The sequence below is a fragment of the Malaclemys terrapin genome, chromosome 11 (genome assembly GCF_027887155.1).
Source record: "Malaclemys terrapin pileata isolate rMalTer1 chromosome 11, rMalTer1.hap1, whole genome shotgun sequence".
In the NCBI taxonomy this organism is placed as follows: Eukaryota; Metazoa; Chordata; order Testudines; family Emydidae; genus Malaclemys; species Malaclemys terrapin.
Window position 1 is genome coordinate 12,962,248 of NC_071515.1, and position 14,918 is coordinate 12,977,165.

Consider the following 14,918-nt stretch of genomic DNA (forward strand, 5'->3'; position numbering starts at 1 on the left):
AAGACACACAATGTGCATCATTATATTCCTTTGATGCAGATTAATGATAGCTAAGACACATTTTCTAATTGCTTCTTTTTCCTCTACAGTTTATTATTGCATTACAGCAAAAACTTGAATATGGAGCTCTTTAGCGTTAAGTTTCTCTGTACCTCATAATATTTTTGTCTGGTCTGAATCATTTTAAAATCCACAGAATTGATTTCTGTTAAATGTCAGCATTAAGAAACTTGGTTTTATTATGTGAAAATAAAATAAACCAGACTTTGTGAATAGAGATGTTTCTGTTAATTTATCATGTATATGAATATTATGTTTAGCATGTAGGTAACACTGCTCTACAGCCAAAATGCTTCTGAAATAAATGTAGTCAAACTTTACTAATTCTGGGTCACTGAGAACGAAAATGATGCTTAAAATTGTTGATTGGCTCTAGTTTTCAAGATATGCTATTGGGCCAGTATATATGACCCTTGACTTGGGAATGGCCGAGGATAAGTGAGTTATAAAGGGAAGGGATCTCCATTTAAACCAGAAATGACTAAAATACATCTTTGACTGGATCTATGAATAAATCTATGACTGGGTTTGGACAGCACTTGCTTTTTAGGCAAAACAATGAATGATGCAATCTGAAGCTGGTATTGCAGCATACATGATATAAATTGCATCATGTTATTCCTAGAAGTCATGGATGATGCAATCATAACGAAGCTTACATCACTCTGCTGAACAAATTGCCCTATATCAGCTCTAGAAATCATACAGTGTCGTGCTCTCTTATTTGTCAGTGTTTGATTTTGCAAAGGGACACATTTCTGTTTAGCCAAAGTGAGCAGAGATGCCTCGTACTTGTGTGAACAGTGCAGATAACTTCTGCTATGTTTGTGGTGAAGTGACTTTTGCATCACAAAAGCGCAGTATAACAACTATGGTTCAGAAAGCCTATCCCCTTTATTTTGGCTGCAAAATTGGAGATCAGGACAAGAGGTGGGCCCCACACATATGCTGCAACACTTGTGCAACAAATCTTCGCCAGTGGTTGAACAGGAAAAGGAAATCTATGCCTTTTGTAGTGCTAATGATTTGGAGAGAGCCAACAGATCATACCAGCAATTATTACTTCTGCATGGTGCCTCCAGTTGGGAAAGGTGTGTCAAAGAAGAAAAAGTGGACTGTGCATTATTCAAACATTCCATCAGCTATACGCCCAGTACCCCACGGAGAAGGACTGCCAGTTCCTGATGCACCAGAATCATTCTTACTTGAGTCAGATGAGGAAGAGGATGAAACTTCTGGTCCTGAACCATCAATGTCACAGGACCCACATTTTCTCCCATCCTCCTCCTCTGAACCACACCTCATAACACAAGGTGAACTGAATGACCTTGTCAGGGATTTGGAACTACCCAAGAGTAAGGCAGAGCTGTTGGGCTCCAGACTACAGCAATGGAATCTCCTGGCAGGTGATGTTAGGGTTTCCATGTTCCGTGACCGTCAAAAGGATCTTGTCCCGTTCTTCTTCATAGAAGGTGATCTTGTAGCCTGCAACAGCATCGATGGTGTGATGGCAGCCCTCAACATCGTTCACGATCCAGATGAGTGGAGATTGTTCATTGATTCATCGAAGACGAGTCTTAAAACTGTTTTACTGCATAATGGCAATGTTTTGCCATCAATTCCAGTTGGTCATGCAGTCCATATGAAGGAAACCTATGACAACATGAAACAACTTTTGAGGTGCATAAACGATGACCAACATCAGTGGCAGCTTTGTGGCGATTTGAAGGTTGTTGCTCTCTTGCTTGGTCTGCAGACTGGATACACAAAGTACTGCTGTTTTCTCTGCGAATGGGATAGTCGTGCAAGAGATTCCCACTACATCAAGAAAGATTGGCCATTCCGACAGTCATTGGAGCCTGGGAGGAAAAGTGTTCAGCATCCACCACTTGTTGAATCAAGGAAGATTTTGTTACCACCCTTACACATCAAGCTGGGTCTGATGAAGAACTTTGTCAAGGCCATTGACAAAACACAGGCAGCTTTCAAGTACCTCCGTGGAAAATTTCCAAGGCTAAGTGAAGCTAAGATAAAGGAAGGTGTCTTTGTTGGTCCTCAGATTCGTGAACTTCTTCGAGATGATGCATTTGACCATGCACTGCGTGGCAAGGAAAAGACGGCATGGAAAGCCTTCCAGTTAGTGGCAATAAATTTTCTCGGAAACAACAAGGCAGACAACTACAGGTTGTTGGTGGAAAACCTCCTCAAGGCATACAAAAGCCTTGGTTGCAACATGTCACTAAAGATACATTTTTTGCACTCCCATCTAGATTTTTTTCCACCGAACTGCGGAGCAGTGAGCGACGAGCACGGCGAGCGATTTCACCAGGACATTGCAACAATGGAGAAACACTATCAGGGCAAATGGAGCCCATCAATGCTTGCAGACTATTGCTGGACAGTGACAAGAGATGCTCCATTTAATGAATACAAGAGACAAGCCAAGAAGCGCCGAGTAGACACTGAATAGGACTAAACTATGTACATAATAGTTTTTTGCCTTTTGTTTCATAATCAATTTTATTTATATAACCCTTTTGCTGATTTTTAAAGTGTTACATAAACAGGACAGGTGAAATATTATCATGTAAAGCAACCATAAACACATGAAAAGACCTAGGTTTACAATTTATGATTAAAACTCTACTATCTACACAATATACATAGACGTAAAATGTAAAAACTTAAATATCTTAGAAACAGTAGCCAATCAGTTGTTTTAATTGTCATATTTGAATTCAGCACATCAAAATACATAATAAATAGCACATTTTATCTCTGAAGCAGACGACTTCTCAAAAATTGTAGACCAGTGTATAATCAAGAGTAAATTTGCTGGAGTTATTATAGGCTGGTTTTAATACTGGTAGAGTGGGTTGGTTTTTTACATTATTGTAAATGCTTCAGGTAATCCAGAATTAGCAAATTCTGCTGTGTTGATCTGTCTGTCCTATTAAATATATAACTTTTAAATTTTGGGGTGAGATTTATATAAGTGGAATTAAAAATTAACTTTTAAACACATACAACTAACTTTCTTCATTTACATTAAGATGCAAATTGTATTAACTTTTTGTTTCCATCTTGGAAGCAGCATATGATTCCTTTGGATCAAAATCTTCTTGCAACTTTTTCTGAAGGAGGCTTAATTTGAGTGTTTTTAGTTATCAGTGTAATGCCCTCTTTGTATAAATGACTGTGAGAACTTCCTTTTTGTAGCTAATATGCAATTCTTAAACTGTAACATAGATCCATGTAAAAAGAAGAACAGGAGTACTTGTGGCACCTTAGAGACTAACAAATTTATTAGAGCATGATATATGCATCCGAAGAAGTGGGCTGTAGTCCACGAAAGCTTATGCTCTAATAAATTTGTTAGTCTCTAAGGTGCCACAAGTACTCCTGTTCTTCTTTTTGCGGATACAGACTAACACGGCTGTTACTCTGAAACCTGTCATAGATCCATGTGAACATCCTTCTGCAGATAGAATTGAAGGGGTGGTGGCGGGGAAGATAGCTCAGTGGTTTGAGCATTGGCCTGCTAAACCCAAGGTTGTGAATTCAGTCCTTGAGGGGGCAGTTTGGGGATTTAGTTGGGGATGGATCCTGCTTTGAGCAGGGGGTTGGACTAGATGACCTCCCGAGGTCCCTTCCAACCCTGATATTCTATGAGATCCATTGTCTTCCTCCCCAACTGGACACATGTTAATCTTTGATGGATTTATAGAAAGGAGGAGTTGATGAGGGTTCAATGTCTCAGGCGTGTCTCCTCTTTCTCACAGAACTCTGAAAAAGCCTCTGCATCTGTAGATGCATCATAGACGTAGAGTTGGCAATTGTCCTAATTTTCTTCTCCCCCCATGTGAGAGTCCCTAAATAGGTAGGTGAGTGAGTGTTGCTGCTTTTTTCTAGTAACCAGGTGAAGAGATTCACATATAGCTGATACTACTAAGCAATGGTTCTTCTGAAAGATGAAGCTTCTGGAGAGGGTCAAGGGACAATACTTTGTAAGAGTCCAGTAATCCCCTTCCTAGAAGCTAGGTAGGCAGCTAAATTTTTATGGCTCATTTTTTATATTGGCCTGTGGCTAGTAGGTTTCTGGAAATCAGGGAATACTCAAACTTTCTCAGAGTGTAGACCGCATCTTAATAGTCTTTTGAATATATCCCCTCCTATTAATAATTATGCAACATCCATATAGCAATGGAAGCAATTTGCTTATAGGAAAAATACTAGGAAAGTATTCAGTATATTTTTGGCATTCTTTTAATTCAACTAATCTGAAAATGAGGAGTCCCACTTCCATGTGACAAGCCAGCCCTCTGTTTACCATCAGTAGTCCACAGATCACTTTGAGAATCTTTGTAATCCATTTTTCAAGCACTATTGATGCCACAAGTGGTACATCTGAAGCACAACTTGCTGTGCAAATGTTTAATGGGATTAATATTGCTTTAGAATTTGTACTACTGAAAGATAGTGCCTGTCATCACAGTATCTCTAGGACTTGTCTTATTGTGCTATATGTGTAAAAATAATCTGGGCTGGTACAATATCTCTACACACATGACTTGCAGATTTATTTAACTCTTGTTCTCTAGTCCATAGAGGTGAATGATGGTTATATCACAGTAAATATTTTAGAGTAGACTCTGCTAGTTGTGTAAACAGTGTAGACAAGATGAAAGTAAATATTATCTGCATTTTATATTGTGCATCTGTTTGCAATCGAGCCCTTCCTTTTTTAGATACCATTGCTAAAACAAAATTGGATCTGAGATCTTTATGAAGGGTAACTAGTTACAGGATTTGTCTTAATTTTAACTTTCCATCAAACCCATTCCTTAAAGTAAGCGGAGAATCTATAATGCTGTAGTTGACAACCATCATGCCTGTATACTGTAGCTATTACTGGATATTTAAATGATCCAGCTAGCCTGAGGTTGTATTGTTTTTGAAGTAAATCTCAGCCTAATGCCATATGTATCTTTTTTTTTTTTTTTTTTTTTTTTTTTTTTAACTGATTCTCTAAATATTTAACTACACTTAATTGGAGGGATAAGTAGGGTAATTTAGCTAAGGATAGGAAAGCCTTCTATCTTGAAATGTCATTTCTGAAGAGTATTGGAAATATTTGTTTTGGCGTTTGATTGCTACACTAAGGAGTTTTTAGTCAGATCTGTCTTTGCAATTTTTCATGTGAATTTTGTTAAAAGTGAAATTATCTCAAACTCCTTTCTGTTGGGGAGTAGGAAAGTAGCAGGCCTGTCTGCTTTATGGTATCCATAAACTTACTACTGCTTGAGTTAGAAGAGTGGGTACTGCTACTAATTCTAAAAATAGAAGATGTGGAGAAGACAGAATTATGGCTGGAAATCTAATGCACTGAAATAGAAGTAATATATTTATTACAATCTCATAAAGGCTTCCATTTTTAATATTCAAAATTTTGATTTACAGTTCTATTTCCAGAATGGTAAACAGCTGATATTGGCCTTAAAGCTCATTTTAAAAAATCCCTGTCTCCTACCAGATTCTGCAGAAGACTTGTTCACATCAGTAGGTCCTGATCATGAAACAAGAAGTAAGAAGAAGCAGATAAAAATGTGGTTCAGCCCACGCAGTAGGAAGATCAGATGTGTGCTAAACAATAGTTCCCTTCAGAAGCAGAATCAACCGGTGACTAATAGTGGTTGCATTAACCAAGGCCCATCTTCTACTTTTGACTTCCTTCCTTCTCCTCCTCAAGAGAAGCCTTCCAAGATGACCAAGGAACCACCATCACACAGATCGAAGAAAAAACTGAAGAAAAAGAGTCTAGCAGACATCAACAAAGTGTGGGGTATAGAGAAGGAAAAGCAGAAAGAGGGCAGTGGAATCAAAGGGGAGACCCAAGATGAATTTAAAGAAAAGACTGTGACCTTTTGCAGCCAGTCATTAGTTCTATGCAGCCCCGAACCACATAGTACGGAAGAGACAATAGGACAGGAGTTTGTAATGGAAACCGACCTTAAGGATGGAAGAGAATCCCACTTGGAAATGGACACACAAGTAAAACCCACAGAGGATAAAGATAGCTCTGCACAAGTTAATACAATGAATGGTTTTAATACAGAGAAACCTCTGCCATCAGAAAATGAAATTACTCCTTTAAAGCGCGGAAGGCAGCAGTCCATATCCCCCACTATATCTCATGCTAAAAGACTGAGAAGAAATGATCAGCGTGCTGATACGCACTCAGTCAACCAGGGTGTTTGCAATCCTGAGGTAACTGCCATGAGCATTGTTAAAATCTCTCCAACTACTGAACATGGAACTCCAGTTCATATCTCTTCTGCATTTAAACTTACTGGTGGCACCTTATCAAAGACAAGAAGCTCTGCAATCTTTCAAGAAATCAATAGCCCTTCACTTTCGAAAACTCCCTCTACCCCATTCACTTCAAATACTCATAATCAAATGGAAACAACACACAGCCCTTCCCTCTTGAAGAAGTCTCCTAGTAATAACACAACTACCAAAAGGAATCACAGAGGAGAGTCCTTGCTCCATGTTGCTTCCATCAAGGTAGGACTTTCTTATTCTTCTGGTTTGAGACAATGGTTCAGTGGTCATTTTAAGACAAGTGCAAATGTTTTTCAGACTGTCACTTTAAAATTACAACATTAGTTCCATATCTTATGTTTTTCTGGGGCAGGGCCAATTTTTATGGTTCTGCTGTTATGTAGATCACCAAGTGTAATGCGGGTATGTCTACACTGCAAACACCGTCCCCACGCTCCCCCCCCCAACAAACAAACAAAAAAAACAAAGCCTTATGGCAGTGATTCTCGGAGCTGGAGGTCAACTGACTCAGCCTTGTGGTAGGGGGCTAAAAAGAGCAGTGTAGATGTTCCCACTCAAGCTGGAGCCTAGGCTCTGAGAGTCTGTCTACACTGCAATTAAACACCCATGGCTGGCCCGTGTCCGCTGACTCCAGCTTGGGCAAGAGCCTGTTTAATTGTAGTGTAGGCATTCAGGCTCGGGCTGGAGCCAGAATCTGGAACCCTTCCCCCTTGTAAGGTCCCAGAGCCCGGGCTCCAGCTCGAGCCTAAAGGTCTATAGGCAGTTAAACAGCCTTGTAGCTTGAGTCAGCTGGCATGGGGTTTAATTGTATTGTAGGCATACCCTGAGACCCATCCCCTTTGCCAGGTTTCAGAGCCTGGGCTCCAGCCCAAGCGGGGACATCTATGCTGCTGTTTTCAGGCCCACAGCGTGAGTCCTGCAAGCCTTATTCAGTTTGCCCTGGCTCTGACACTCGCTGGGGTATGTCCCCTTTCTCCCCAGTGTAGAAATACCCTGGTTTTTCCAAATTGATGTCAAAGGTGTGGTTCTTGTAGACTGTTACCCTTGGGGATTTCAATGTACACTCCAACATTGGCTAGGATTGTCTTGCACATGACTTCCAGAAAGTGATCTCTGTCTAGGCTTTGTTCTAAAGATATTGTATATGCTAAAAAGTTGAATGTGTGATCGACATTGTCTTGGGTTTATTTTTGATATTTCAAGTCTACCCTGCTAGGTGACCTTAACAATTAATTGGTTGGCTGTTCAATGATCACATCAACATTGGAGCTGGATTATTTAACTATAATTAGTGTTGCACAAGACTACCTGAATACTGGCATTGCCTAGTTTTCTAGACCTTGACTTTACAGCACTAATAATAATCTTCTAGTATCACTTTTTAGATGGTTTTCTTAAACAAAATTGAAAGCAAAAATTCAGTCATGTAACTGTTTGGTAGACAGAGGTGGATTGCTCCGTATCAGGATTTTTGTACTGTGTTCCAGTCTCTGGGAGAAGAGGGGATGATCTGATGGTTATAGCAGGAGACTGAGAGTTAGGTTTCCTGGATGCAATTTGATTTTCTTTAATGATGCTTTGCATTTACAGTGTTCATTCATCTGTGATCAAACCTGCCAGTTTCCCTGATGTTTTACAGTCAGAGAGTCCCTTTGTCAGCTTTCTGCAGTGTTGCAGTGGTATGCTCCTATTACTTTAAAACGGTTTTTCCTCTCCCTTGCTGCTGTGTGAAAGACCCACACAAACAGGAAAAACGGTTTGTACTTAGTTAACTGTTTCCCCCTGTGTAGTCATTGTTGTCAAGTTCACTAAATAAACAAGAAGGGGAGGGATTTTTTTTCATTCTCTTTTTGGCTATAGTAATCATAGGTGTTATAATAGCAAATAAAACTGTTTGACATAAATTACCTTTTTAAGTTGGTGTCCTCTTAAGAAGGTGTTTTTTATTTTCTGTTGTACAGCACCTCAAGTTCTCTTTTAGGGGGATCAGACAGAAGTATCACATATGGAAAACTTTGGTAACGTTATCTCAGGTCATTTCAAAGAACTTGTGCTTTGTGCATTAGCACTTTAAATATATTTTATACTAAATCATACATAAAAGAAATACTTATCAATAAAATTCCTGTACCTCTAGAATTGATATACCTGTAAATATCCTGACATTGATACACAGCATTTCTAGTTGTAGAGTTAAAGAATTTCCTTGATAAATAACTGTTTTCTGCCTTTCATGGAGGCATTATAGCAGTTCTCACCTGCTGCTTATGAAACAATTCTTCCATTTGATTAAATGGAAGTAGAACCTATCGATTAGGAGTACAAATCCTCGGTTTGAAATCATTTATACTTAATTAGTCATGGTAGAGACAATTATATACTGTAGTTAGCGACTTGAGAGCTCTAAGGATGGTCCTGCTATTACCTCAGTTCACAAATTCAGCATACTCATCTTTTATTATTAAAATGCTGCTTACAGACTACCCCTGTATATTTCCAGGGGGATTTTTTTAAGGGATGCTGTCAGGATTGATAGTCCTAAAATTTGACTTATCTTGACAGCTTTCCAACACTTTTCCTTCAAGATTGCAGTATCTTCAGTGTATTTTTGAGAGGGGGGAAAAGAGCAGCTATGCAGCTTATCGTGAGATTCACAGTAAACTAAGAAGTCAATAAGGTGCAATTATCAAGGTACAGTTTTCTTGATGTTTATAGTCAGTGAGCTAAAAATGGAAATCTGGTGCTGTCCTCATTAGTACTGGTACAATTTTCCTTATTTTCTTTGTTTGCATTAAAAAAAATCCAGTATTATTAATTATTGCTTTAATTAGATGGGGCTTCTCTGTTGCCCTAAAATAGAATGTGACTGCCTTTAAGTGTAGACATTCAGGTTTGACCTCGAGCACTGGGACTCCCCCACCTCATGGGATCCTAAAGCCCACGCTTCAGCCTGTGCTGAAACATCTACACTGCAGTCAGGATGGATTTGATTTAACTCACTAGTCAGGAAGACTCGATTTAATCATGAATTTCTACATAAAAGTGCATTCTTGTTGATTGTTATAACCTTAATACATATTCTTCACAACTCCAAGATAGATGTAGGTTTCATTTTTAGAAGGTACACACTATGCATTTTTAAAGAGATTTATTATGAACACTTTTCAGATTAGTTTTACAGCTATATCAGAAAATGAATGATTGTTTGGTTATTTCATTTACCAAAGGTAATAGAAGCAGATAGTTCGCCTCCCAATGACTTCATAAATATCTCCAATTCAACAGGTTAATCATTAATATTTGGAGGATTTTCTTGCCATGCTGTATTAGGAGGAGAACATCATCAGACAGACATTTCAATTGTTTTATTTAACTAAAACAGCAACGTTATGTGTTCTGGATTTTTTTCTTCAAACAGCAAACATAATATTTTAACAAAACAAACATGAATTTTTTAATTTAATTAAATGTTCAAGTTTTTTAAAATCAGGTTTTTGTTAAAATTGTTTTAACTAAAATAGTTAAATGTAATTAAAATAAATAAATAAATAAAAAAACCCCAGAAATTAATTCAACTATGTCAGCCAGGTCAACATGTGAAACTTTAAATATTGGCATCTGCAGCTAACTCAGTTGTCTTCACCTTCATTTTCCTTTTTGTTCGTAATCTGGAAAAGAAAAACAAGTTTTCCTGCTTTTTCAGGTCCCAAACGATTTCTCAGTTTGGAATGAATTAGTCCAAAGGAAGAAAATATTCTTTCTACACCAACAGAAGAAGCTACGGCTGTTAAAAGTGAGATTATCACTTCAACACTCTCTGAATCCAAGTGCTTAAGTGACTTCCACCAGTTCACTGGTGTGACTTTCTTTAAAACATCATCAGCAAACATATTTCTTGAATGGTTCTTATTTCCAAACTGGGTCTCTTTTACGGCCTGCTGTCTTTATAGATTTTCCCTTCTAGAGAGAGAATGGTATGGTAGATTTCAAATCAATGAAGGCTACACTCAGAAAGACCTCAAGATTTCTGGAATATGCTGCTTAAACAGTTTCAGTTTTGTTTCTACTGCCTGTCCCTCCCCTTTCACATTTATCTCCAGACTTCTTCTCCTTGTCCAGATTTATTCCGCCCCCAACAATCTTCTATTCATTGAACTTTTTGAAACTTTGCACTTTTAGAGGGAGGTAAGGGATTGACTCTGTACACAAATTTGCAGAGGGACAATAGGGTTGAGGTCTGTTATTTCTCACCTCTCTCTATATTTATTTATTTAAAAACATCTTTGCTGTTAGCAAGCATGTTATCTCAAATCCACAGTTTGAGAACTGCAAAACTAAGCATCTCTGATGGTATCTTCTAGACTGAGCACTGAGTCCTTTTGGATAGATGGAAAGATCAACCAAAAGAATCTATACAGAAACCCCTGGCGCCCCATAAGATTGGGTCCCTAATCCATGAACTATTGGAACTCATTTACAAAACTTTTCTTAAACATTACATGAATATATTGTCTCATATTATAGAATTATAATTTATAATCCGTATTCCATTATGAGATATCTTTGAGCTATAATATATCTTAATTAAAACTATCTTTAGATATGTGTTTTCCTCAAAAACCATTTTATCCAAAAAAATCAGATTTAAATACAAAAAAATCAATTTTTGTTTTTGTTTTAAATCATTGATTTTTGTTCACCCTGACTGCAGTTAGATAGCCCGAGCCCCATTCAGCTGGCACAGGCCAGCCTGGTTTTTAATTGTAATGTAAACATACCCTTTATCTCTCTGTACTTCACTTCCCTTTCTGTAAAATGAAGATAATACTTTTTCTTCCACACTTGTCTTGTGTATTTAGACTATAAAATCTTGAGGGCAGGAACAATCCTGTATTAAGTGTGCATACTGCAGCTAATGCAGTGCTCTAGGAACCAGTGTAATACAAGCTGTGGTGTATTGAAAACTGTTAAAATTACAAGCTATGCTTTAAGTTTTAAGGGGGTTTCGAGTCTTGGTTGAAGGTAAGAGTGCACATAGGGAAGCATGCAATCTGGATCTTCAGCAGTCAGTCTGTAAAAAGCCAGGTGGGTTGAATTATGCCTCTCTGCCTTAGGGCACAGCCTGCTTTGTGTGTGTGTGTTTTGATTCTTGTGTTTTATGGTTCCAGATTCAAAGAAGTAAAGTAGTGTTATCTTGCAACCTTTCAGCAAGTGTTTTTGTTTCAGTGTGTATACCGGGATAGGCCAAAAGGTGGCACGCGAACTGACTTTTTCAGTGGAACTCACACTGCCCAGGTCTTGGCCACCGGTCTGGGGGGCTCTGCATTTTAATTTAATTTTAAATGAAACTTTTTAAACATTTTAAAAACCTTATTTACTTTACATACAACAATAGTTTAGTTATATATTATAGAAAGAGACCTTCTAAAAACGTTAAAATGTATTACTGCACACGAAACCTTAAATCAGAGTGAATAAATGAAGACTCGGCACACCACTTCTGAAAGGTTGCCGATCCCTGGTGTATACAGTGAACATAACACAAACAAAAAGGGGAGTTGAATAATCTCTGTACTTGACTTCTTATGTAAGTTAGGCTAACTTAGAGAATTTTGGACTATAATACATGTAAGGTAGCCCAGTCAGCAATTTCAGTTCCACAAGCACAATGAGTTTTTCTCAGTATTTCTAACATTGTTTTCCTGATTTCTTCATCCACCCATGTTTGTCAAATTGTCACTGTAATGGAAACAGTCTTGTAAAAAAAAAAAAATCAGAATTAAAACTAAATTCTCTGGGACTTCATTAATTATAAAATCCATATTATTTTCATTAGCTTGTAGGCCCTAATACATTGCACTTAATGAAAGTTAATTGAATTCTACTTTTTTTTGTCTTTTAAAAGAGATAATTAACAACATTATCAAGCATTAAAATTAAGTATATTGTGCTATTCCAAATCAATCAAAGCTGGAAGTGTGTGGGGCTCTTTCCCATTTTACTACTTCTACACTAATAATAAACATACTAAAAGCAAAATGGTTCTGAAAAAAGGTTATAGAGTGGATGAGCTTCATGCTGAATTGCATTCATAAATTAGAATGAATGTAGCTATTTGCCTAGTGAACTGAAATCATGTTTTTTTATTACCCTCCATACTCATTAAAGGTAAAATTTCCAAGTAGTTAAAGTGCAAAATGTGGCCTTTTATACTTTTAAAATTATCTAAACGGTTGGGGAAAGCCCCACTCCATCACAGTCCTCCCACAGTTTAATTATCTAAATTCTTTTATTACCAAACATTAGAGAACTACTGCCCTACATATGTGGTGATTAAAACACAGGAACTTGCACCTCTGGCTTATACCGGTAGTTACCACGGGGTTTTAAATTTGGCCTGGAATTAGAGAATCCTTGTAAACTTCCTGCATAAACTTCCCTTCAGATAAAATTTCTCCTGCAAGCTGCAGGGCCATTGGGTAGGATAGACTGTACGGAAGGCTCCCTGAGCGAAAACAGCACTAGTATAAAGTCCAGCAAGAGGGAAGAATGATAAAACATGGGATGGGATGAGGACAACACAGGTGCATAGCTCAGTTGGTTGGGAAGAGATTTTGAGCTTTATGCCCTAAACAAGTAGCAGCTAAACACAGAGCTATTGCACTCCGACTCTGGGAGCAGGAAGCAATTTACATGTATTTAGGTAACTTTATTTTAATTGAAGGAACAGTGTGGGACAATCAGGACTTGCTTTGGGTGCTAGTAAAAAGATTACTTGGCACCTGCCCTCTCTATACCAGGGATCCTCAATTTTTGTGTATCTGTCAGAGTTTAGTCTGCCATACTGGACCCTTTACTTTCATGGCACTTGCATTTAGTGCAGGCAAGACTGTTGGGTAATCCCGTCTGAGCCACTGAGCTTTATCATGTATGCTCTAGGGCTGCATTTCTAGAGAAATCCAGACACATAAGGTATAAACCTCCTTTCACGGTGTTCCTGAGCCAAAGGTTACTATGTCCAAACTCCTCTATAAAATGACTTCTGGATTCCATTTCAACAAGTGCAATTCCCTAGTCATCTGTCCCCAAAACCTCAGTATTTTTACTGAGAACAGCTAGAGTGGTTAAGTTTTATGTAAAAAAGGCAATCCGTTTAAATACCTAAGCCACATAGAGCTTTTTCACACAGCAACAGTGAAGAAAGATCCAGTTTTTTAAGAACTGGAAACTGATTGAAAAACCTCAGGAATAGGTACGGTAACTCAGAAGCAGGTGCAATACCTGCTACTGCCTTTAATTTGTTTGAAATGGACCACATTTAAAGTTGATTATGTCCTTTTAAATCTAAGTGCTGTAGTAATACTAAGTATACTATTGTAGACAATAATTTCCAGGCTTTTTCAAATGAAATTCACAGCTGACAGCTTAAATGTATTTCAGACAAATATAAAAGCCTCATAACTACTTAAAATATTGAATTTAGAAATACAAGAATTGACCATGATCACAGCAGTCTTTCCCAAATATTAATGTTGAATGTAAAATTGTTTCCAGTGTCCTACAAATGTTGCTTTTTACAGAGCTCAGTCTTGTTTTAGTTATGAGATTGGAGCTTAACTCTTCTTGGATGTTTTATCTTACAAATATATGTGCTGAGCCACCATGCTCATTACTCTCTAAATGATCTGCTAGTGAGGAAATTAATTTTAAAGAAATCAGAGGTGATTGTTTTCTTTAAAGTTTCAGTCAGAGCATTCACAATTACTATAAGCTCTCTAATTCTTTGTCATCCTCTTTCTCCACTTAATATAAGTTGTGGGAAAGCAATAAGAGCGGGGGGTGGAATTGCGTTGTTTAACAAACAAGTCGTTCACTCATTAGATCAAGGTATTGGGTTCTTTTGTTTGACTTGCAATATAGTAAAATCACTTGGAGCTTTAGAAAGTAGAGAGGGAGTCAAATTCTGTAGACTTAATCCCCTGGTCTCAGCTTCAGTCTTTCATGTGATACTCTAATTCTCACTGTACTTTATTTTTTCCATCCTGGCACTTAATATCTCCATTAACTTTAACTCACTGGTTATTATAAGGAAACTGCAAAATATCTTTAATAGAAGTAGAAAAGGGAGAAATTTTATAAAATAATGAAAGGGATGCTGGCTGCTTTTCTTAACCATCTGTCACCACTAGCATTTGATACAATTGATATTAGGACTTGAAAAAAATCCACTTGCCCATGCCAAATGGGAAGCTTTTCTGGGGAAGTGCCATCAGCATCTGCAGAATCTAAGGTTTCATTAAAAAAATGGGGGAGGGGAGCTGAGGCTGGGGGTGATGACTGTGAAAATAGCCTTCTCCACGTAAACCAATGCAATGCTATCTTTTAGATTTGCGGATAGGTGGCTCCAGTGCCTTTCATGCTGCTGTGCTTCTTGGAGCTTTCCCAACCTGCAGCATAGTGAAGGCTAACCGGAACCATGTAATTTTTCATTGCTGCTATTCATAACCTTGATG

At 37.9% G+C, this 14,918-nt stretch overlaps 2 protein-coding genes across 2 annotated transcripts in view; one reads left to right on the top strand and one right to left on the bottom strand.

Moving 5' to 3' along the window:
- The window catches only part of BARD1 (BRCA1 associated RING domain 1), a 65,038-nt gene that overhangs the window by 11,778 nt on the left and 38,342 nt on the right, over positions 1-14,918 (top strand). Inside the window, exon 4 of the mRNA XM_054044202.1 lies at positions 5,594-6,627. Coding sequence (XP_053900177.1) covers positions 5,594-6,627 — 1,034 coding nt within the window. The remainder of the gene's footprint in view (positions 1-5,593; positions 6,628-14,918) is intronic.
- VWC2L (von Willebrand factor C domain containing 2 like) overlaps positions 10,004-14,918 on the bottom strand; it is a 197,779-nt gene continuing 192,864 nt past the window's right edge. The window contains exon 4 of the mRNA XM_054044204.1: positions 10,004-10,073. Coding sequence (XP_053900179.1) covers positions 10,051-10,073 — 23 coding nt within the window. The 3' untranslated portion in view covers positions 10,004-10,050. The remainder of the gene's footprint in view (positions 10,074-14,918) is intronic.